Genomic DNA, 23,804 nt, shown 5'->3' on the forward strand with positions numbered 1-23,804 from the left:
TCTCTGTTTCCCTGGAGCAGCCACATCCCTCAGCCTGTGGCTCCCAGTTTTACCCACGCTCATACTTCTCTCTCCCATCTCCAAGCTGCCTTAGCCCCCCCACTTCCTGATTTCACGCCACAACATCCCCTGCCCCTCCCTTCCAAGCCCAAGGTCCCATAAACTTGATGAGAAAGCCAGCCTGCCTTGGCCCAGCTGGGAGCCACACAGACACAACCCCCCACCCCCACCCCTACCCTGCCTCATCCACCAAAACTCGGGACAAATGCCTGGCCTTGGGATGGGGGCCCCCCAAGCTTTGGACAGTTTCCTGTGAATTTTATTTTCATCAAAATAAAAATACAGCCAAAGCAAGGATTTTAAAAGCCCATGGCACCCCCTGTCCCCCCTCCCCACTTCTAGTGGTTGGAACATCCTGAGTTACAGAAAACCAGAAACCAGTCTTAGGAGAGCCTAAGTACCATGAGGGAACATTCTAGGCCAAGTATGACCCTCATCTAGAGGCAATGGGGTGAAAGGGGCTTAGGAGAGGGGCAGGCCTCCACATCTGAGCACTAAGTGAGGGGAGAGGGACTAGCCACTCTGTATTCTAGGTCCCTTCCAATCATCAAAGACACCAGAACTTTGTCCACCATATTCCCCTCCTTCCCTCCCTGCCACCAGTTTCCTCTGTGTCAGCTGGCATAGCTCAGGCACAACTGGGGTCTGGCAAGACCTGGGGTCCAGTTCATCCTCTACCCCCCAACACACATAACATTCCCTGCCAGGCAGCCCAGAGCTGAGACCCTAACTGCCCATCCTCCGCTTTCCACAGGAATCCAGACACAGTAGCTGGCAAATAGACACAGAGAACTGGTGGGCTGAGGCAGGGCTGCCCACAGGACCTGAGCTGTCCAGGGCTGGTCCCTTGTAGTCAGGACCCGGGCCCCCTCACCCGCCCTCCCAGTCCTGGGGCCACTGCCCAGGTGTGGCCTCTGCCAAGGACATCTTGGCGCCACTCTGGCCGCCACCCTGAGAGACCCCTCAGGGGCAGGTCCTGACCACTGAGGGTGGTAATGAGGGGATGGGATATTTTAGGGAGATTAAAGGGGGGTCGGGGAGAAGGGGGGACTGAGCTTGTGGTCTTCAGGTGTGTTTGCAAGTGCTGTGGGTCACTCCCCACACACACCCCCACACACACTTTTCTGGTTAGTGTTTAGCCATGGAAAAAGGGGAGAGTGGATACAGGGAAACTTCAAGTCGGGGCTGGGAGAACGACCGAAGGCAAGTCCAAGGGTGGGGTAGGAGCGCCCATCTCCTTGGAGCTGGCTGAGTGTCTAGCCAGAAGGGGGAGCCCGACGCCAGGGCGGCTCGCACGCTCTGCCGGCGCCGCACAAGAGCCCCATTAAAGCGCCGCCGGCTGGCCGACCGCGGCGAGACTCGCGTCCGGCTGTCCGGCCCCGCTTCCTCCCTCCCCGGGTCCAGGGCATCGGGCCCAGTGTATTATGGGGGGGGGGGGGGGGGAGGCGGCATGGAGGCTCGAACTTGAGCAAACAAATACGTTCATGGAACGCCTCTCTCCCTGCGGCGTAATCTCAGGGCTCTAGACAGCCCCCCCCCAAAAAAAAAAAAAAAAGGCATGGAGAAAGGAGCTAGGGGGTCTGGAGACAAGTAGGATCTGAGGGCACGGGATGAGGTTGCGGGCCACGGTCCCTGCCCCGCACAGTCACCAGCTGGAGGAGGGGCCCCCTCCCCTCCCGGTCGAGGGCGGGGGCCCATCTCCGGGCGGGAGGGAGTTAAGCCCGGTGGCCTCGATGCTCCACGTAGGAGCTGGCTTTGGCTGCCAGTTGTGGTCAGGGCCACCGTATAAATAGGGCGGGAGACCCGAGCGCCGAGGACTTCCCGCTGCCCTCACCCTGCCGTCGTCGCTGCCGCTGCCCCCAGCCCGGCCCCAGGCATCCTGGCCATGGCCCGCCAGATGCTCTTGCTCAGCCTCGGCCTCCTGGCCGGCCTGCTGCCGACGCTGGCCGCCTGCCCCCATAACTGCCACTGCCACGGCGATCTGCAGCACGTCATCTGCGACAAGGTGGGGCTGCAGAAGATCCCCAAGGTGTCAGAGAAGACCAAACTGCTCAACCTGCAGCGGAACAACTTCCCGGTGCTGGCTGCCAACTCATTTCGGGCCATGCCGAACCTCGTGTCCCTGCACCTGCAACACTGTCAGATCCGCGAGGTGGCCTCCGGCGCCTTCCGTGGCCTTAAGCAGCTCATCTACCTGTACCTGTCCCACAACGACATCCGCGTGCTGCGCGCAGGCGCCTTCGACGACCTGACTGAGCTCACCTACCTCTATCTGGACCACAACAAGGTGACTGAGCTGCCCCGGGGGCTGCTCTCCCCACTGGTCAACCTCTTCATCCTGCAGCTCAACAACAACAAGATCCGTGAGCTGCGCGCAGGCGCCTTCCAAGGCGCCAAGGACCTGCGCTGGCTCTACCTGTCGGAGAACGCGCTCAGCTCCCTGCAGCCCGGCGCTCTGGACGACGTGGAGAACCTCGCCAAGTTCCACCTGGACAGGAACCAGCTGTCCAGCTACCCCTCGGCAGCTCTGAGCAAGCTGCGGGTGGTGGAGGAGCTGAAGCTGTCCCACAACCCCCTGAAGAGCATTCCCGACAATGCCTTCCAGTCTTTCGGAAGGTACCTGGAGACCCTCTGGCTGGACAACACCAACATGGAGAAGGTGAGGTCCTGGCTGCAGAGCTCTGCCCTGGCCCCTTCTCAGCCTGGAGGCCCAGGGATCCAGGGCCACAGCTGGGCACCATTCTGTCTCCCCTAAAATTGCCTCTGTCTCTCTGGCTATCTCCAAGGTGATGAGCTCTGTCCATCTTGTCACATCCCCACTCTAATCCCTGACCTTCTGCCCCTGTCCTTAGTCTCAGCCACTGCCCTCCTAGCATTCCTATTTATAAACAGAGTTGGGGCTGTCCGGGCCCCACCAATGGCCCCTAGGAGGCATATCCAGTGCTCCCAAACCCCCTGCTGTGGGCGGCAGCCACCTCTTCCTGTTGGGCCTCTGCTGTTTTTTCCCCTGTCTCCAGTAAACCTACCACCCCATAAAGGAAGGTTTGTTTATTGAAGAGTGTTCCAGAGGAGCTGGGTGAATCAGGCCCACAAAGAGACCCTGTTCCTGGAGGGGGGCGTGCATGTGTGCTCTGGTGGGGTTGGGGGCTGGGGAGTGAGGGGGGAGCAAATGCCTGAGGAAGATCTGCCCCATGTCCCCCAGAGGCCCTGGCGGATGCCCCCTCCTCAGTCCACACACACATTCCACTGCATTCTTGAGTCCATTTCAACTGAGGGACCGGAGGCTCCCCCAGGTTGCAGGCATGGTACACATGAGCTCTGTGAAGGGGCAAAGGCAAGAGCCACACACTATTGTCAACCTTTGGCACAGGTCCCAGGTGTCTCCCCACAGGGAAGACTGGCTGTGCCTCACTGTCCACCAGACCACTGACTGCCCTTTGCCCACCCCAGTCACCCAGACCCATCTCCTGGCTGCAACCTCTTTCAGTCCTTCCTCCCTGTGATGCCCAGCACCTGGCCAGGGGGGGCTGCCTTGGGTCCAGGTGAAATCCCTCCTTGGAGCTAGAAAAATCTCTCTGGTACAGGGACTTCAGCCAGGAGGTTTGGGCAGAGATCAGGGCAAGGTGGGGGAGATGGTCATCAGAGCGATCTGGTTACCAGGGAACTTCACAGCCCACCCTGGCCACAAGCATGGAGATGAGGGCAGAATCCTACCTGGAAGGCAGCCAGCCTTTGTCTGCATGGATGGAGCCTGCCCACGCCTGCCCTTCTTCAGCCCAGCCCCATGCTCGCTTAAGAATCCCCTGTGTCCCACTAGTGCCAAAGCAGCCCTTCAAGTGGGCAGCAGAGCAGGGCAGCAGGGGCTGATTTGGGGTAGGGGAGGCCAGGCAGGATCTGTGACACCTGAGCCAAGATGTGGGCACCAATAGAACGTTTCCTCTGGAGCCGTCCAACCTGGAGGCTCCACCAAGGAGGCTCCACAAATAGCTTCTGGCAGGCAGTGAGGGAGCAGTAAGGACAGAGCTGGGGGATGTCCCAGGACCCTGGGGTTGTGGGGAGCCTGGGCCCACTGCCCATCCCACCAAACACTAACCAGCTTCACCATGTGCCAGCTTGGGCCTCTGGGGCCAAACTCTGGCTGCCTCCCCAGTCACGGTGCTTGTGCAGGGCGTATGGTGCCAGGGGCAGAGGAGCTGGGTGTGGTCCTGCAGCTACTGTTCACTCCCTAGTATGACCCCGGGCAAGGGACTTAACTCCCCTCCCCCATCTGCATATTGGAAATAACACCAGCTAGCTCAAAAGGTGGTCCTATGGATTAAATCATTGGAGACAACTTAGTCATGCTGTGACACTCCTCCAGGTACCACTGCTTATGTCCAGGGAAGAACGGGAAGAACCCTGCCCCTCTGGGGCCATAGAGCTGGGAGAGGCTGGACAGTAGGGTTGGGGTGCTCACTCGTGCCCACCTTGCCCCCAGTTCTCCGATGATGCCTTCCTGGGTGTGACCACGCTGAAACACGTCCATCTGGAGAACAACCGCCTGAACCAGCTGCCCTCCAACTTCCCCTTTGACAACCTGGAGACACTCTCTCTCACCAACAACCCCTGGAAGTGTACCTGCCAGCTCCGGGGCCTCCGGAGGTGAGAGTACCCCCATGCCACCTCCAGAACCCACCTTCCTGTGACGCAGTGAAGACACTGCCCTGCACTAAGACTTCCTGGGCATAGGTCCTAGATCTGCTACCTAAAAGGTGTAGGACTTTGCAAAGTTCCCACATTTGTGAAATGAAGATGACAATTGCAGACTCTCCTGGAGCCAAGTCAATCCTGGCCTCATGGCTCACTGTCCCTTCTCCCAGCTTTCCCACATCTCTTCCCCAACCCCAGCATCTCTCTGTCTCTTCAGGTGGCTGGAAGCCAAGACTTCTCGTCCTGATGCAACTTGTGCCTCACCCGCCAAGTTCAAGGGCCAGCACATCCGTGACACAGATGCCCTCCGCAGCTGCAAGTTCCCCACTAAGAGGTCCAAGAAAGCTGGCCGCCATTAAACAGGTGGGTGCAGGGCAGGCAGGTCCCCCATTCTCCTCTCTGGAGATTCTGGCAAGTGAGCAGCGTGTCCCAGGGTACTGCTAGCATGTAGATCTTCCAGTTTTGCAGGGAGAGGAAGGGAGGGCTGGGGCTCCCTTCTAAAGGGGAAAATGATACTGCCCAGGCCTCTCACCATTCTCTCTCAGCATCATGTGGGTTTTTGGAGTCCTGACACTGATTCTTGCCTCACTGCAGGTCCTGACCCAGCTGGTCCTGGTGACCAGCCTCTGCCTTCTGCCGGAGAAACTACTGACCTTCCCACCTATGACCCCCACCTTCTTTCACAGCCTCTGCTGATGCACAGAGCTGTCCACACCTAGACACGTCCTGGCAGGGGGATTTGGGCACTCCAGCACCAACCCAGGTCCATTTGATGGAGAGGGCTCCATCACACCTGGCCCCTCTGCCTGGCTCCTCTCAGAAAAGCTGTTGCCAAGACCCCCTAAGTCCTTCAGAACCAGAACTGGGTGGTCATCAGGATGGCCACCCTTCCAGAGTCCTCCTTCCCTCTGCTTCTCCTTCCCTGCCATTGGAAACAAACATCAGATCCTTGCCCCACCCCTTGTTTCAAGAAAGGGTCTTAAGCCCATACCCCAACTCTGCCAGCTCCCATCTGCCAGGACGCTCTAACAGGACATTGGTGCTTTGCCGCATATCCCCCCATCTGCATTTCTTCCCCAGATTTCTATAAATATATGTGTGTATAATATTTACTCCCCGTTCCTTATCTCCATGACTTGACAGCTGCTGATGAGGTCAGATTGCATTTTCTCACACCTGCTTTCTGGAAGGAGGGTGGGCCTAGAGGGTCATCCCTGGAGATCTGGCCTGGGCTCAGCCCTAGTCCCATCCATCGGTTCTCAATCCGAGGCCTGGCCTGCTTCCCACCCACAGCCCTAGCCCCAGCTACCACTCACCACCATCTCCTTCATGTTCAGCTTGTTAATGATGGCTCGGATCAGCTCTGGGGGTGCCGGGGACCCAGCAATCACACCTGAATCAGAGAGAGGGCTGACACAATTCCCCCCCTTCTCCAGGCCCAGTGGACCCCGTTTGCCTACAGCTCTTTCTAGGGAAGAACATTCACTTCTCTCGCCTGATCCTGGACCCGTTCCTATACCTGGCAGCTGGCCTTGGGCTGGTGTCCAGGAATGCTTGGGATTTGCCTCCCTCCCTCCCATATTTTTACAGTGAACTTCTTGCCCCCTACATAAAGGATTGGGTGTACACCTAGCTCACCCCGGCCAATCCTGGCCTGGCCACCTTTGGCCCCATCCTACCTCCACACAGCGTTGAGACGTCGTAACTGGAGAAGTCTGGCTGGTTCAAAACATCCACGAACATTGTGGGGGTGCCATACAGGAAGATGCCTCTGTGGGGGGGGGGGGTAACATCTCAAAATCAGGCTTGGAAGTGGAAGGGAACTCCCTCTTCTCAGCCACCCCACCTTGAACCTGCAGTAAGGGCCAAGCCTGCAACTGCGGGGAACAGGCAGGAGAAACTGGAGGAGGAGCTAGTGCCGTCCCTGGATCCCCCACTACCCTTTCCATTTCTCTTGGCTGGAGAGAGGAGACATCTTGGAGAGGGGTCAGGGCCCAGGAGTGAGGACGAGGAGAGTCTCATGAGCCTGCGGGGAGCTGCTCACTGATGCCCACCTCTCTCTGCTGACAGCCTCCAGCGCCTTCTTGCCATCAAAGATCGGAGAGGACAGGATGAGGGTGACACCGTGCATCATGCTTACCATTGTGCCCCCCACAGAACCCAGGCAGTGGTACAGGGGGGTGGGCAGGATTAACCGCAGTTGTTCTGGTGTCTAGAGATGGAGGCAGGAGGCTGGGTCTATCCTGGAGCCAGAAGCCCCAGAAGCTAGTTCCTCTAGCCAGCAGGGCAAGCCCAGCAAGCCCACCTCCCCACGCCTGCAGGGTGCCAGTAAGCCTGGGCCAGCACCTCCTTACCTTCAGGTGCAGTTTCAGGCGCTCCCCTATCATATTGGAATTGTTGACAATGTTGTAGTGGGAAAGGGTGGCCCCCTTGGGCCTGCCTGTCGTCCCCTGATAAGATAAGCAGGTGACACTTGGCTGCTTTCTTCCCATTTCCTTCCTGGCCTGGGCCTCTGCATGGAAGAGCACTGGACTAGGAGTCAGGACACTGGGACTGTTGCCCCAGATCCATTCATTCAATATGTATTCATAAAGGTTTACCACGTGCCTGCACAGTGCCAGGTGTTAGGATCCAGAAATATGGAAGATGAGTTCTGTCTTCATTCCACTCATGAAGTGGCTGAGAGAACTCTGTGGCCCAGCAGCAGATACCCCTTCTGGGCCTCAATTTCCCTATCTGCTAAAGAGGGGGCAGGCTCTATTACCTCTGACCAGTGGTGACACAGTACATCTGCCCCTGTGCTGGGGACAAGAAGGCCAGCGGATGGGGAGACGTGACAAGGACACCAGTTGCTAATGGTTACCAGGGCAGAGAGGACAGCTAGGGCCAGTCCCAGGAGAAGAGTGTTTGTATTCCCCACTTCCTGTGTCCTCATCTCAGGGAAGTGTCACAGGGGCAGGCAGGGGTCAGCTTGGCAGCCTGGGCTTAGGGCCTGGAGACCTCTGCCCTACCGAGGTGAACTGGATGTTGATGGCGTCATGGCAGGACAGGAACTGCTGAGTGTACCGGAGCTGGGCCAGATGCTGCTCTGTGCTGCCAGCCGCCACAACCTCATCGAGGAGCAGTGTCCCCGGCAGAGGGGTGTCCACCGAGATGACTGTGGTCAGCTCTGGGAGCCTGGGGGTAGGGATGATGGGGAGAGTCAGGGGCTGAGGGGGTGGGCAGGGGCTGAGGGGGCCAGGATGCCACATGATGGACCCTTCCCAACCTAGGACATCCCCACCTTTGACTCTTCAATGCCCCCGGCTGGGCCTTCTCCACCTCTGGACAGATTTGCTTCAGGATGTTGTAGTATTGCTGGGTCTTGAATTTCTCAGGGAAAACTAGGGCTTTGCAGCCCACCTGTGGAAGGGGACCCCCTTCCACAGTCAGCAGGAAGCCCCAGGCTGAGGATCTTGCGGAGCCCACATTAATAGTTGCTCTCTCTCATACACACACACCACTACTCTGACACACACATGCACCACCCTCTAACACACACACACCAGCTCACTCACACACAACCTCTGTGATGAATGCATGCACCACCCCCAACACATATACCAGCCTTGTATCTGCCCAACTACCCCCTCCTCCTACCCACCCACAGCCTAAAGAATGACAGACTCTGGGTATTACCCACCTATACATGCCCTCCCCACCCCAACAGCTCTCTGTGACAACTGGAAGTCCCCTGTGCCAGGCACCCACCTGGCCCCACCCCCTGGAATGAGTCCTACCTTCTTGAGGGCATACTCCAGCTCTGTAGCCTGGTAGGCTGGGTTCACAGACACCTGATAGAGACAGCAAGGCTATGTCAGTGTCCTGGGCAGACCCTGTCCTCATTACCCCTCCACCCTCAGGAGGCACAGAAACAGTGTATACAGAGGCAGCACCCTGCCCCTCCAGGCCTCCTTGGTGGCTTCAGGTGAAAACATTACCTGGTCTGAAACCAGCCAGACACTGGTTTCATTCTGGGGCCAAGGGGCCAAGTGGATTCCCCTGAATGATGCAACCCCCCCCCCCATGACCACATACCCAACTGTGCCAGGCAAGCCCCTCCTCTCCTCACCAGAATGATGCCCGCTTGGGCTGTGGCCAGCTGCATGAGCACCCATGCGTAGGAGTTGGGCCCCCACATGCCCAGCCGGTCACCCCTGCAGAGGCCAATACTCAGGAGCCCAGATGCAGCTTTGTCCACCTGGTATAAACATACAGGGCACAAGGGGTAAGCTGTGGGCAAGCAGGAAGGGGTTATGACGCCTATGTCAGCCCTTGGTCCAGGGGTTCACACCAGAACCATCTGGGAACAAGTGACAGGCCTCAGGAGATCTGGAGTGGGGCTTGGAATATGCAGAGTTAACAAGTGCCCGAGGAGTGACTGATGCAGGAGGCATCCGGGCCACCTCTGCCTCAGCCCTGTCCCTATCCCTGACATCCCCTAGGGTTCTCTGGCAGCCCCAGCACCCTGCTCCACAGTCAGGTGCTGCCCTTGTAGCTCCACCCAGCCAGGACAGCCTGGGGGCTAGCACCTGCCCACGCTGAGGGGTCAAGGTCAGAACCCACCTCCTCCTTGAGCTGGGCAAAGGTCAACCTGACATTTTCATGGAGCACGACCAAAGCCTCTCGGTCCGGGAACTTCTGTGCTGTGGCATCCAGGCAACGCCCAACAGTCTTGTTGATAAGACGCAATTTGGTGCAGCCCTGGACATAGCTGAGGCCTCCGATGGGCAGGGTGGCGGTGCGTTCTACCTCTTTGGAACTGTAGAGAGAGTCACCAAGGGCTCAACTGCATCAAGGCAGGCCTCCCTGGCACACCCAGCTGGGAGGCAGGCTGCCTGCAATGTGTTAGGGAGCACTCCAGAAACTGTCGGAACCATCACCATTGAACATAGGGGCTGCTTCATTCACCCTTGGGAAATCCAAACTTGGAAGCTGACTTCTTGTCGTCTTTTCCCCAGCCTACTCCTAAGTTTCCCCTCAGTGCCACTGGCCTGGGGCGTTGGTGCAAAAACACTGGAAAGGGAAACTGAGGCAAATCATGGTGCTTTGACTAAGCAGAGAGGTCACCTAGGAGGGCTAGAAACGTCCTCATCCTACATACTGCACCATCCTGATAAAAAAAAAAAAAAAAAAAAACCTGAGTAATTGTCAAAACCCACAGAATAGTCCAACACAAAAACTAAACCTTAATGTATACTATGGGCTATAGTCAATAATAATGTATCGCTATCAGTGCACTAATTGTAACAAATGTACCACATTGGTGCAAGATATTAATAATAGAGGAAACTGTCTGGGGTGGGATGGGTATATGGAACTCTATGTACCACCTGCTCAGTTATTCTGTAACCCTACGGTTATTCTGTAACTCTAAAACTGTACCAAAAGAGTTAAGTCTATTATTTAAAAAAGGAAAACCAAAAAAGGCCTCCAGAAGTCCAGGTAGCACATGCTTAGATTGGCATGTTCTCACTTGACCGCTCTGGGTAACAGCTGCTGGCTTCCAGCCAGGTCTAGGTGGGAGCGTAACAGGTCTCAGACCCTGTTTCCATCAGAAAGGGCATGCTCCAGGTTCCAGCCTTCCAGGCCACCTCCAGACCACCATTGGGGGGTGTGGGCCCTGAGGACTCAGTGCTGCAGCTACTGTGCGAAAAGACCATGCCTACCTTTTGTTGATTGATCACTTAGGGCTTGTGTGGTAGAGTTTCTGGGAAGAACATGGTATGCAGGGCAGAGTGGGGAGCAAAATTTGGGTTTCCCTGTAAATGGGAGAGGAGACTACTGCCATCTCACAGGAGGGTGGGGCACAATGTGGGCTGATAGGAAGGTGGCCCTGATTTGACTCGGAAGCTGGAGCTGGGGAGCCCAGCATGAATCACACAGGGTGGGGACTGACTGCTGAAGCTCTACGGGGAGCAAGCAAGCACTAGGCTGGGGTTGGGGATCTGAGCTCTCATCCCAGGTGTGCTGCGGGCTGGGTGGGTGACTGCTGCAGACACCTTTGGTGTCCCATGTGACATCTCCTCAGTGCACCTCTGGTTTCAGCTGCTGGGACAATTCCCTGGGGGTCTGTCTGCTCAGGGACTTCCTCAAGCCTCCCCTTCTGCAGCAGCTGGACAGTTCTGGTTGGCAGCTGTTCCTTCTCAGAAGTCCTAGTGGGTAAAACCCTGGTTGTCTGGGGCAACAACTTCAATAATACAATCGATATTGGCTTCTCTTCCTACTCCCTCACTTCTGCTTCCTAGGATCACAAATAAACCACCTGCACCCAAGTTCTTGTTCTTGGGGGACTCCAACTTAAGATACAGGATTTATCCTCTTTGGGGTCAGCTTCTCCACCTATAAAGTTTGGGGACTACATGAGTGGTTATCCTCAAGGGAATGTTATCTAAATTACCCGGACAATCTTCTCCAAGAGTTGTGGTGAGCCACCTAAGCCAGGTGGTTCCTGCAGGTGTGCTGGACAGAAAACAGCCAAGAATCACAGCTCTAAGTTTCTGTGAACTCCCACTCCCTACTGTCCACAGGCTGAAAAACCTAAAGAACTGCTGAAGTGGTTCTCAGTGGTCGCCATGACACCCCTCAAGAGAGACTGTGTACCCTAAATCCCTACCTCACAGGCATACTGTAGAGGGGTGAGGAAAAGAGGGAAGAAATAAAATGGAGTCACAATAGTCAAGCTGCTAAATTACTAAAATCAAATAGGCTAAGGCATGAGGAAATGATTCTATTCTTGCTTTAACTAGCCCGGAACTTAAACTTGTGAACTTGTCAGTTGTGCATCAATGCCTAGAAATAGATGGATTATATTACTTATATTATTTATATCATATCATATTTAAATACTATAGATAACCCTCTGGGGAAAAAGAAATAGCCGAACTCCACTTGTGACAACATGGATGAACCGGAAGGACGTTATACTAAGTGAAATCAGGCAGCATAGAAAGACAGATATTGCATGATCTTACTTATATGTGGAATCTTAAAATATTAATAATTAATTCATGCCAGTTTGAGTTGGGTTTCTGTGGCTTATAACTAGTGAATCCTAACTATACCTACATTTTCCACATCCAGTGGATAACCAGTGTCCTTGAACGCCTAGCAGGCCACCTCCCACAGCCCAGCATCTGGATTAGGAGGCAGCAAAAAGCAAATCTCAGCCAGCTTAATGGTTTTGTCGTCAACAAAACATTAAAGGGGGGGTGGGGGGGTTCTGCCTCACAACAGGCATCCTCCTTCTCACAATGACCCAGAGTCCTATTTGGTTTGGAACATTGTTTTTCCCTCATTCACTATGGTTTTCGGAATAGATAGTGGCCTCTTGGAAAGTCTAGTTGGTAAATCAACAGGATGATTTATGTGCCAAAAAAAAAAAAAAAAATCCAGTTCGATTGTCATGTATGTTATCTCTTTTATCTCTGATAGGTGCTGTGACAGAGACCCTCCCCAATAGCCCTTTCTTCCTGAATAATACATTCTCAAATGCTTAGCTGGCCACATGGAATAGAGACCACATTTTCAAGCTTCCCCAGCAGGTGACTTGGCCCAAAGGTGAAGTTCTGGCCAATGGGATTTAAAGAGAGGTACTGTGTACAACTTCTGAGAAGAATCCTCAAAGGAAAGTGCATCTTCTCTTTTCTTCTGGCCAGCTGGAACGCTGCCTGTGACAGGAAAAGAATGACAGCTATCTTGGACTACCTGGTGAGCTTGGACACCACTGAGCAGCAAGACAGAAGGGGGCTGGAGCCTGACAGCAGGACGCACCATGACTGCTACAGACGGGCTGCCTTTCAGAAAAGGAAACGCCCATCTCCTTTAAGCCGTGGGGAGAGTGGGTTCCCTGATATACCCTACACTAATCGTAAAAAACACAGGACTCAAACAGACATTTTTCCAAAGAAGATATATACAAATGGCCATCAAGTGTGTGAAACGCAAACTAAAACCACAATGAGAGGGCTCTATACACCCACTAGGAAGGCTATCACAAAAAAAAAAAAAAGACAAAAAAAAGAAAAAAGAAAAAAACCCCAACAAAATAACAAGTGTTGGCTAGCATGTGGAGCAACTGGAATCCTTGTGCATTACTGGACGGAATGTAAAACAGTGCAGCCACTGTGGAAAACAGTTTGGAGGTTCTCCCAAATGTTAAACATAAAATAGCCATATGACCCAGCAATTCCACTCCTAGGCATATACTCAAAAGAACTGAAAACAGGTGTTCAAACCAAGACTTGCCCACAAAGTTCATAGGAGTACTATTCACAATAGCCAAAGGTATAAACAACCCAAATGTTTGGCAATGGATGAGTGGATAAAGAAAATGTAGAATACCCATACAGCAGAATGTTATTTGGCCATAAAAAGGAACAAAGTGTCGGTGAGGATGTGGAGGAAAGGGAACTCTCATACACTGCTGGTGGAAATATAAATTGGTGCAGCCTCTAATGTTTTCATACTAAAAAATAGTATGGGGTTTCCTCAAAAAGAACTCAAATAGCTAAAGTAAATATTTAGTGAAGCCTCAGCCACTTGCATCGTTATTGCAAAACACAAGGCCTCAGGTGGAACTGAAGCTACGTAAATCAGCCATGTCCGGCTGTGAGGCAACTGGAGAAAAAACACAGCCAAAAAATTTAAATAGAGCTACCCTTTGACCCAGCAATTTCTCTCCTGGGTATCTCCCCGAAAAATTTGAGAACACTTATTTGTAAAGATATATGTCCCCTTATGTTCATTATAGCATTATTCACAATAGTCAAGATATAGAAACAATCTAAGTGTCCTTCCACCAATGATTGGATAAACATGATGTGGTACATATACACAATGGAATACTACTCAGCCATAAAAAGGATGAAATATTGCCATTTGTGACAACACGGATAGATCTTGAGACTATCATGTTAAGTGAAATAAGTCAAATGGAAAAGGACAAAAACCATATGATTTCACTCATATGTGGGATATAAAACAAAAAGCAGCAAATGAACAAACAAAAAATTCGTAGACACGAACAACAGTATGGTGGTTACCAGAGGGGAAAGGGGATGGGGAAGGATGAAGGGGTAAAGGGCGTCAAACTATATGGTGACAAAAGGAGACTAGACTGGGTGGTGAGCACACAATGCAACATACAGATGATGTATTAATGAAACTTACATAATGTTCTTAACCAATGCTTCCAATAAATTTAATTTTAAAAAGAAATCATTTCCATTTTGAATGTGGAAGGATTTTCTTCTCTGAGAATTTCAGTGGGTATATGATTTATGTGCCTTCCGTACAGTTCATAATATACTACAACGATTGGCTTAACCAATCCATTTCATACATGGATGGACGTTCTCCAGGTTCAAGAGCACAGAGCAGCTCATGATACTTTGCTCATTGTTTAGAATGCAGCTTCCCGGATGTGAGGCATGGGGTCCAAAAGGTAGCCCCCAACTGGAAAACTGCTCTAGCAGGAAACTAAAATCCACCTGATAACTATTTACAATGTCACTTCCAAGAATGTCTATAGAGACTTTTAATGACAAGTCAGAAGGGTATTGATTCTGATTTATGAAAAAGATGGGTACTCTCAATGGGGACGGGCAGAGATAGGTAAATACCCTGCAGGTATGTGAACTGAAGGGAGAAGAATCATTGAGCAGCTTCTCTGTTGTCGTGAATGTTTTTGCTGGCAAATTGTTCAGGTACTTATTCCTGTCTTACAAATGGAAAAAAGTGAGGCAGAGAAATTAAGTGACTTGTCCAAATGCCACAACAAAAGCTGATTAAAACAGCCTCATCAATTGGATCACAAACAGCTTCCCAGGAAAACAGACCAAGTCACATTGACACATGAACTACAATAATGACCAAATCTGCCACAAAGTCACAAAAAATAGAAGACAAATGGCCAGTAAGCATAGGAAAAGATGTCCATGTCACAAATCAAAGCAAAACAGCCACAAGGCATTTGTTCCCCAAGAGATCAGCATAAATGGAAAGTTCTGACATTATGATGTTTGCAACTTATTTTTTTTATACTTAAAAATTGGTTTATCAACACTAGTGTTTAGAAAGAAGAGAACAAGTACAATTCACATAAAACATCCAAATAAATAGTCATTAAGTTTAGATACTTTTTTGAAGGTTGCTTAGATTCATATTCTACATATTTTCTGAGAATTTCTTTTATACTGAAGAATGTCTTTAGGCTATTTACAGCTGTTGTGGCTTGGCCTTACCCCATGAGAGGTGATTTGTGGGAAGAGAAGGAGACAAATTGTGACACTGTCCCTTATCAAAGGACCACACAGTTGTTCTCCACTTTGACTCCATGATGGATAGTTATCTTGAGGTTTTACGGATGTAAGACTAAACGTTTAGAGGAAAACAGTGCAGATGCCCAGTAGCTCCTTGCTATTGACACTTACCTGATAACAGGGGATTAATCAATCTTATCTATTGTTTTTAGCTTCAATTTTGTTTTCTGTTCAAGCTTCGTTTTTCCCACCTCAGCAGATTGGCATGCCAAAAAAGATATCTCACACCGCCATTTTGATGACGTCTGCAACTTATTTTCAAATGGTGGCAAAGTGTGTGTGTGTGTGTGTGTGTGTGTGTGCATGTGCGTGTGTTTGCAGAGAGAGAGGGTGGAGGCAGAGGGAGAGACCTACTCTCTGATCCTTTAGCAGCTGATATTTCAAACTTAATCTTTTTGGTTATTGATTTGGATCGTTATACCGCTAGGTCCAAAAAGCTGTTATTCCAAAACTCATATATATTTTGGAAAACTCATATATATATTGGGAAAAAGTAATTCGTTTTCCCCCCTTTCTTCTGCCCCCCCCCCACTCTGGTTCAAGCTGTTGTTTCTCAGTCTAGTGTGTAGACCACAGCTCCCTGGCGCATACTGGTATTATGAGCCTTGCGCTCCCCCCATGGCTGAGATGGTTGGTCGGCCACTCACAGCAGCTCAGGGCAGCTCGCCAGCTGCCGGCTCCTAACAATGGCTGCCGGCCACTCATAATGGCTGCCGACCACTCATGCTGGCCACCGACTGCTCCTGGCAGCACATGGCAGCACACGGCAGCACACAGCAACCCAGCTCCAGGGAGAGCTGTTGTTCCCAATCTGAGCTGTAGAAAGCGCAGCTCACTGGCCTATGTGGGAATCAAACTGGTGACCTTGGTCTTAGGAGCACAGTGCTCCAACCACCTGAGCCACCAGGCTGGCCGAAAAGTAATTCAATCTGTCTGATACTATAATAAATAAAAAGTCGCTAGGAGGAAAATATAACAAATCAGTAATTCTCTGCCCAAACCAAAGATTGCTGTTTCTCTAGAGGAGTTCACATTTAGTTTCAAAATTCCATAATAGGTATTCTTGTCAAAGTCTGTTCATAGGCAAAACTGAACGGCAGTTTCAGCTAAATGAGAGTTCATCCTTGCCACCGGAGCCGGTCTGTGCTGTCCTTGGCTTCATGTAACCAATAAGAGAGCTCATCCTCATCCAATAAGAGAGCTCATCTCCATAAGGATGGGGAGTACTCAGCGAGAGCACATAGATTATAACGCTGCCCTCAATATTCCCTAAATAAAGCTCCCCAACCAGAAAAAATTAGTCATTTCATCATAAAAACAAGAACAGTTGATAATACAGAATGTTGGCAATTATGTGGGGAAATAGGCCAGAGCGTAAATCAGTATAAGATTTTTAGAGAACATTAAGTATAGAAGCCAGGAAGCCTACGAAGCTGATGCTTCAGGACCCCTTGCTTCCCCCTACTGCTGGGAGTTCATGGGAATTGGAGAGGGGAGACTGACTGCAAATCAGGAAGTATTTATAGGTCAGCTTTTCTGGCAAATTGCCTAAAGAGCTCTTATAAGAAAATAACCTGAATCTTCAAGGCCTAGCAATTTGTCACAAATTCTTTTCTTATTCTAAAGTAATATTCAATTTGCACTAAATTTGGTGTTTGTAATTTTGAGTTCTTTTTATAAAGAGGGCACCCCGAATTGTGTAAGCTTCAGAACCCCAAATCTGAATCTCCTCTGATTTAGTAGCATCTATTAACATTTGAATATGCATGCCCTTTGCTCAGCAATCCTACTTTTAGGGAATCTATCCAAAAAAAACCAAAACACTAGCAAATGCCTAAAGGTAGGAATAAGCACATTTTTTCTTTGCTTAGCAAAGAAATGGAGGAAAAACTATTTCTATAAGTAGGGATTAGATAACTAAATGATAAGACATCTATACAATGGAACACTAGGCCATTAATCAAACTGAAGACACTATATATTTAATGATACGGAAAATGTCTTACATTTTAGGTGAAAAAGCACATTTCTGAATAATATGAGCTGACATTTATTAGTGTATCCTCATGCCAGCTCTCTTTTAAACACTTCACACACATGATCTCCTGTGATTTTCATAACCACTCTGACCAAGAAATGTACCCATTTTACAGATGAGGGAATGAGGCTCGAAGAAATGCAGGTAAGCAGCCAAGATGGGATCCAAAGACCTTAATACAAGATGGTTTCCAAGACCTTAATACAAGAACTTTGTAGAGCCTTACAGCTTAAAAAGGGCTTCCATGTGTATCTTATACGATCCTCATATCAGTTCTGGACAATCTATAAAAAGGATTATTTCTTTCTATGGATGAAGAAGCAAGAGGTTCATTTTCTTAATGTTCCAACTCTGGTGGGTGGCAACCCTGGACTCCTTCTATGTGTACCGCTCTTTACACTTCAGCACATCCACAGCCTCCCCTAGGGACCCTGTGGGGGTTAAAGCAGCAAACCTGAGGCTGATGGGTGCCTCTGAGTGCCACAGGCCTGTGGATAACCACCCCCACTTGGTATCCCACCTCTCGGCCCTCAAGCACATGCTGGCCCTTTTCCATGATTTACTTGTAGTAACTGATTCATACTCTTCACTGCCTCTGACCTTATTGTTCTGTTCTCATGGCTCCAACTCACCTCTCCTGGAACTATGACTTTGTGCCTTAACTGCACAGCCTCCTGGTTACATTAATCTGGGAAGCCTTCTGCCCCAGTGTCAGTCCTGTCCAGTGCAGCTTGGCCTTCCAGCAGGAGATAGACAGAAAATATAGGCTGGCCTGTTCAAGGGATATTATGTGCGATAGCTGTGGTATTCTGTGACATTCCAGGGATGATGACTAACTTCCAGGCTAGAGGCCTCTGTGGGCACCAAGGATCGTACAATCCTGCCAGGGTCAGGCAGGGACCAGGCAGAGCTGGGCCCTGGAGGAGCCACGGGAGACAGGGACAATCAGAAAGCCTAAGCAAACAGGTCTGCAGGATCTACTTGGGGTAGAAGCTGCTTGTTTTGCCTCCTATTACGTATTTGCTGGGTGGAGGTGCTTAGGACTGGGCCCAAAGGCCTGTGGGTAGCTTCTGTCCCTGCTGGAGGCTGGAATTCCCCCAGGTCCTGGGCAAGGTCACTTCATCCTTTTAGAAGCTGGCAGGAAGGGAGGGTGACTAGATGTGAGGGGCCCATGGAACTGCAGTAATATGCCCCACATTGAGGCTGATCACTTCCTCCTGGGCAAGGTGCCATGCCAGCCACCAGCAAACAGTCTTTAGACACAAAACTTAAAGCAATAGTCTGCTTTGTTCCAAGTCTTGGACTGGCCTCTGCCCCTCCCCCCAGAGGCATTTGATGCCAGGCTGGCCCCTAAGCCCTAAGAAAAACATAAATCAACAAAGCGAAAAGACAAGTAACTGCCTGGGTTTACTAATTTTGTTTTCTATATAAGAGACAAAGGATTAGTATTCAGCCTGTATTTTAGCAAGAAAACAACAACAACAAACAGTAATCAGTAAGGACAAGAAACCTAAAACAATAAGTGGGCAAAAAATATGAACAGGATATTCAAAGAAGACGTTTCAAAAGATGCCCCATCTCACTGGTAATCAGGGAAAAGTAAGTTCAAACCACAATGAGATATTCTTTCCCCCACCAGAGTGGCCAACACTGTAATGTCCAGCAATACCAAGTACCGGTGAAGATGTGAGGAAATGACAACTCTTGGTTGTCACGGGTGGTCACAATAACACAACCTCTCCAGGGCAATTTCTAGAGAAGCTGAAAATGTCAATTCTTTACCAGGACACAGCAATTGCACTGGTAGAGACATAGTCATGCAATGGACTATAGACAACAGGTAAAGAGAATAATCTAGATCTATAGGTGTCGACATAAATAGATCTCAAAAACATACTGTTGAGTGAAAAAGAAACGTACTATGATACAATTTTTACTAAAATTATAATAGCATCAGTACTGTTTCTGGATACAAAAAATAGGCAAACTAAGTGCTTGACATGATTCTAAGTGCGTTACAAATGATAGACTATACTGTTTATGGATTCAAAAATATATTAAAAACAAAACAAAGTACTCTGACACAATACACATTAAATTGATGATAGTGGCTCTATGGTGAAGGATGGATTGAAGGAGAGTTATAAAAGCAACTTCAGCTTGATTGGTAATGCCTAATTTCTTCTATTTATAATTTTCTGTAACAAGTCTGATCAGATTTTAATTTGAAGTGGTAAGTATACAGGTGTTTTGTTACTTTATCATGTGGTTGAGTTAAATTTTTTTTCTCATATGAAATTTTCAAGAAGAAAAATACAAGAGGCTTGGTGGTCTCCTAAGAAAGCTACCTAAAACATTTAAAAGATGGAGTAACTTCTTGGCATGGACAGAATGAGACCCACAGGATCTGTCCTGTGAAGGGACAGGAGAAGACAAACATTTATGCAATGAGGAAGAGCCCCAATCTCTCCATGAAGGTCACATGCTGCTCTCACAGGAAAGCCTCAGTCCTCAGCCAACACACTGACTCTTGTGAAACAACACAGTCCCAGCTAAATGTGCCAGTTCATCTTCTAGATCATGGCAGACTCCAGACAGGCTCTCCTCTTCCCTCTCCCTTGCGTGTCACCCTAAGATTCATTACCAGGTACACCATTCTTCCAGCCCATTCTACCACTCACTGACCTGTGGGGCTGCATCCTCTCAGGGGCAGGGGCTGCTTTCCCTAAGCTGCACAAAGACCTGAGGCTGGTGGTTGACGTGGGAGTGACATGGAAGTAGAGATGGCAGATGTTTTAAAATAGTTGCAAACCACATATCTGACAAAGGACGGGCTCTAGAATACATAAAGAATTCTGAAAACTTGACAGTAAGAAAACCAAACAATCCAACTAGAAAATGGACAAAAGACATGAAGAGATATTCCACTGAAAAGGAAGAACAGATGGCAAATAAGTACATGAAAAGATATTCAACATCATTAACCATTAGGGAAATGCATATTGAAACCACAGTAAGATATCACTATACACCTATCATAATGTCAAAAACAATAAATAGCGACAAAACCAAATGCTGGCAAGAATGTTGATTACTTATACATTGTTGGTTAGAACGTAAAATGGTGGAGTCATTCTGGGAAACAGGCAGTTTCTCGAAAAACAAAATGTGCGACTACCATATGAATTAGCAATTGCACTTCTGGGCAATCATCCCAAATAAACAATGGATTCTGTTCCCAGAGAAACAAAGACTTTATGTTTACCCAAAAACCTACACACCCAAGCTTATATCAGCCTTATTTGAAAAGAACTGGAAACAACCCAAATATCCTTCAGTGGGTTAAACCAACTATACATCCATATCAAGGAATACTGTTTAGCAATAAAAAGAAAGGAACTATTGATACACAAAACAAACTGAATGAGTCTCCAGAGAATTATGCTAAGTGAAAAAAAAAATCCCAAAAGGTTGCATACTATGATTCCATTAACATAACATCTTCAAATGACAAAACCATAAAAATGGAGAACAGATAACAGACTGCTAGAGGCTTAGGAGGGAGTAGACATGGGCAAAAGTTGGTGTGGCTATAAAAGAAAAATCAGCAGGGTCCTTTGTGACGGAAATGCTCTGTTATCTTGACTATACCAATATCCTGCGATACTGTACTCCCGTTTTGCAAGACGTTACTATTAGGGGAAATTGGATTAAGGGTATATGGGATGTTTCTATTATTTCTTACAACTGCATGTAAATATTCATATCTCAAAATAAAGAGTTTAACTTTAAAAATAAGTCCTTAGATTATATGACATTTGAGATCACAAGGTGTAACTAGACTGCCCGGTTCAATGGGCCTGGAAGCTACAGTGTCCCCACCATTCTCTGCTGGGTTAGCCTCTTGACACATCTGTAAGAACTATTCTGGGGCCCCCACTTCTCAACTTGCCTTCTTGCTGCCATGCACAAGTGGTGAAATATTGGGCATATAAGACCATGTCCTTTTCCCCATGGTTGTCAAGGAAAGCTAAACTGGATAATGTATAATAAATACTTTCATGAATTTTTGTCAGCGTTAATGGGTCGCTCCTCCCAAAGCATCGCTTGGTTTTTGAGCAAAAGAAGCCAGACAAAACAGCATGTGAGCTCTAACAATTAAGTTCGCGAACTTGTTGCAACGATGTTGCTAACCTTTTTCTGACATTGGAGGGATTATTCATTATGAATTTGTACCAACTGGACAGTTAACCAAGTGTACTATTTGGAAGTGCTGAAAAGGCTGCGTGAAAAAGTTAGATGACCTGAACTTTTCGCCAACAATTCATGGCTCTTGCATCACAACAATGCACTAGCTCACACTGCACTGTCTGTGAGGGAGTTTTTAGCCAGTCAGCAAATAACTGTATTGGAACACCCTCCCTACTCACCTGATCTGGCCCCCAATGACTTCTTTCTTTACCCAAAGATAAAGGAAATATTGAAAGGAAGTCATTTTGATGACATTCGGGACATCAAGGGTAATACCACGACAACTCTGATGGCCATTCCAGAAAAAAGAGTTCCCAAATTGCTTTGAAGGGTGGACTAGGTGCTGGCATCGGTGCATAGCTTCCCAAGGGGAGTACTTCGAAGGTGGCCATAGTGATATTCAGCAGTGAGATATGTAGCACTTTTTCTAGGATGAGTTTGCAAATTTAATTGTCTGACCTCGTATACTCTAAGATTTAAGAATAGGCAAAATTAACCCACAGAGATTAGAAATCAGAACGGTGGTAGCCTCTGGTTGGAGAAGGGAATTGACTGGAAAGGGGCATGAGAAAAATTTCTAGAGCTACGCTGTCTATATGGTAGCCATTAGTCACATGTTGCTGTGGAACACATGAAATGTAGCTCGTCTGAATTGAAGTGTTCTGTAAGTGCTAAATACATATGATTTGGAAGATTTTATGAAAGAAATAGTGTAAAATATCTCATTAGCAATTTTTAAAAGATTGATTACATGCTGAAATGATATTTTGGCTATACTAAGATAAAGAAAATATATCATTAAAAGTAATGTCACATTGGGGAAATCACTTTGTAAGTTATATAAATGTATAACCTCTATGCTGTACGACTGAAACTAATATAACATTGAATAATTAAAAATAATTTAAAAATAAATAATTTTAAAAATTAATGTCGCCTATTTCTTATTACTTTTTAAATATGGCTGCTAGAAATCTTAAAATTACATATGTGGCTCACATTATATTTCTATTGAATTTAGAGTGATAGACAAGGTCTACGTCTTGGGGTGCTGAGTAATAGGTGTATACATTTGTTAAAATTCATCGAACTGTTCATTAAGATTCGTGCATTTTACTGTATTTAATTAAACCATAAAGCCCCATGATCTTTTCACCACCCAACACATCTTCCCTGAATGTGTCTACAGTCTGCAAAGGTACAGACTACAAAGTACTCCCAAGTCGTAAGAGCAACAACAAGCCTGGTGGAAGCTTCCATTTTTAGCATCGTGAACAAAACCACTGGTATATGTGTGTTTGTGCTTATATAGAGAAAGTACGCAGGAAATTATTAAGTCCAGTAAACCCAAGAACACAGAGGACATTTCTGAAAGCCTGAAATATTTGGGGCAGGGACACATTCATGCAGGTTTTCCTTTGGGCCACTTGTATGGGGCCCCAGGGAAAGCACACAGGGGTCAGGTGTGGGGGCTGATTTAGGACACTCAGTCCTTGATGGGATCACTACGGTACATATAAGGTCTGGATCTTATCTGTGTAGGGTCAAAACCCGTGATATTTTCTGTTCACTTGCAGAGGACTAGAGAGAGTCACAGAATAACACTTCATATAAGTATCAAGGCTTCATACTTCAGCCACAGCCCAATTGGATTCAGGGATCAGGTTCAAAGGCCAGCCTCCTTAGGAATCACAGAATGTCTACAGAAATGTAGAGGGCTTCTTGTCCAAGTGGCCTATTTTACAAAGAAACCAAGGTCCAGACAAGTTGAGTGACTTGCTTCATGCCACACTGAGTTAGAAGTGGCAGGACTGCGACTTACTTCTTGTCATCTGACTCCCAAACTGAGAAACACGAGCATGCCAACAAGGTTCAAAAAACATGCTTTGTAAGCTAGAAACACAGCTTGTTGATTTCTGAAGGGAGGGGTACCTGGCAGGATTGTTGGTACCTGTCATTTATTAGCAGGACGCTTCGCTAGCGAGGCCTACTCAAGAGATGAAATAATATCCTATACTTTGGTTTGTTCAGCACATGATCAGAAAAAACAAAAAGAAAAGAAAGAAAAAAAAATCTGCCCTTGAATGGTCTCCTTCCTCCTCTCCAGACAAGTGATTAAAATGTGGACCTTGGAATCATTGTAGAAACCTGCAAATCATTGTTACACAAGCACTATCTGTATAGCTCACCACTGCAATGGGTTGAAGATCCCCTTGGTGCCAGGCTGTGGGTTAAGAATTTTCTTATGTGACCTCATTTAACCCTCACTACAGCACTACACATGAGAAAAGTCAAGTTCAACTTCAGTCCCAAAGCTACTAGAAAGTGGTTCATTTGAATCCAGATCTGTCTGACTCTAAAGTTTCTGGCTGTAGATTGAATAAAGAAAATAATGTTGGGGAGGT

The 23,804-nt window shown here is 48.4% G+C and overlaps 2 protein-coding genes across 2 annotated transcripts in view; one reads left to right on the forward strand and one right to left on the reverse strand.

Moving 5' to 3' along the window:
* The window catches only part of ACSF2 (acyl-CoA synthetase family member 2), a 30,431-nt gene that overhangs the window by 3,432 nt on the left and 3,195 nt on the right, over positions 1 to 23,804 (reverse strand). Inside the window, exons 2-10 of the mRNA XM_019730944.2 lie at positions 9,355 to 9,550; positions 8,861 to 8,989; positions 8,529 to 8,582; positions 8,033 to 8,151; positions 7,761 to 7,926; positions 7,104 to 7,199; positions 6,804 to 6,961; positions 6,429 to 6,520; positions 6,066 to 6,142 (exon numbers count right to left, since the gene is read on the reverse strand). Of these exons, the coding sequence (XP_019586503.2) occupies positions 6,066 to 6,142; positions 6,429 to 6,520; positions 6,804 to 6,961; positions 7,104 to 7,199; positions 7,761 to 7,926; positions 8,033 to 8,151; positions 8,529 to 8,582; positions 8,861 to 8,989; positions 9,355 to 9,550 (1,087 nt within the window). The remainder of the gene's footprint in view (positions 1 to 6,065; positions 6,143 to 6,428; positions 6,521 to 6,803; positions 6,962 to 7,103; positions 7,200 to 7,760; positions 7,927 to 8,032; positions 8,152 to 8,528; positions 8,583 to 8,860; positions 8,990 to 9,354; positions 9,551 to 23,804) is intronic.
* Positions 1,460 to 5,861, forward strand: CHAD (chondroadherin). The gene is made up of 4 exons (XM_019730947.2): positions 1,460 to 2,719; positions 4,538 to 4,701; positions 4,967 to 5,112; positions 5,344 to 5,861. The coding sequence occupies exons 1-3, from the start codon at positions 1,946 to 1,948 to the stop codon at positions 5,106 to 5,108; spliced, it is 1,080 nt and encodes a 359-aa protein (XP_019586506.1). The 5' UTR covers positions 1,460 to 1,945; the 3' UTR covers positions 5,109 to 5,112; positions 5,344 to 5,861.

The sequence above is a fragment of the Rhinolophus sinicus genome, linkage group LG15, assembly GCF_036562045.2.
Source record: "Rhinolophus sinicus isolate RSC01 linkage group LG15, ASM3656204v1, whole genome shotgun sequence".
NCBI lineage: Eukaryota > Metazoa > Chordata > Mammalia > Chiroptera > Rhinolophidae > Rhinolophus > Rhinolophus sinicus.

Coding starts and splice junctions, on each gene's coding strand:
- CHAD (XM_019730947.2), top strand. CDS start 1,946: ATGGCCCGCCAGATGCTCTTGCTCAGCCTCGGCCTCCTGGCCGGCCTG. Junction 2,720..4,537: donor ACAACACCAACATGGAGAAG/GTGAGGTCCTGG, acceptor CCTTGCCCCCAG/TTCTCCGATGATGCCTTCCT. Junction 4,702..4,966: donor CAGCTCCGGGGCCTCCGGAG/GTGAGAGTACCC, acceptor CTGTCTCTTCAG/GTGGCTGGAAGCCAAGACTT.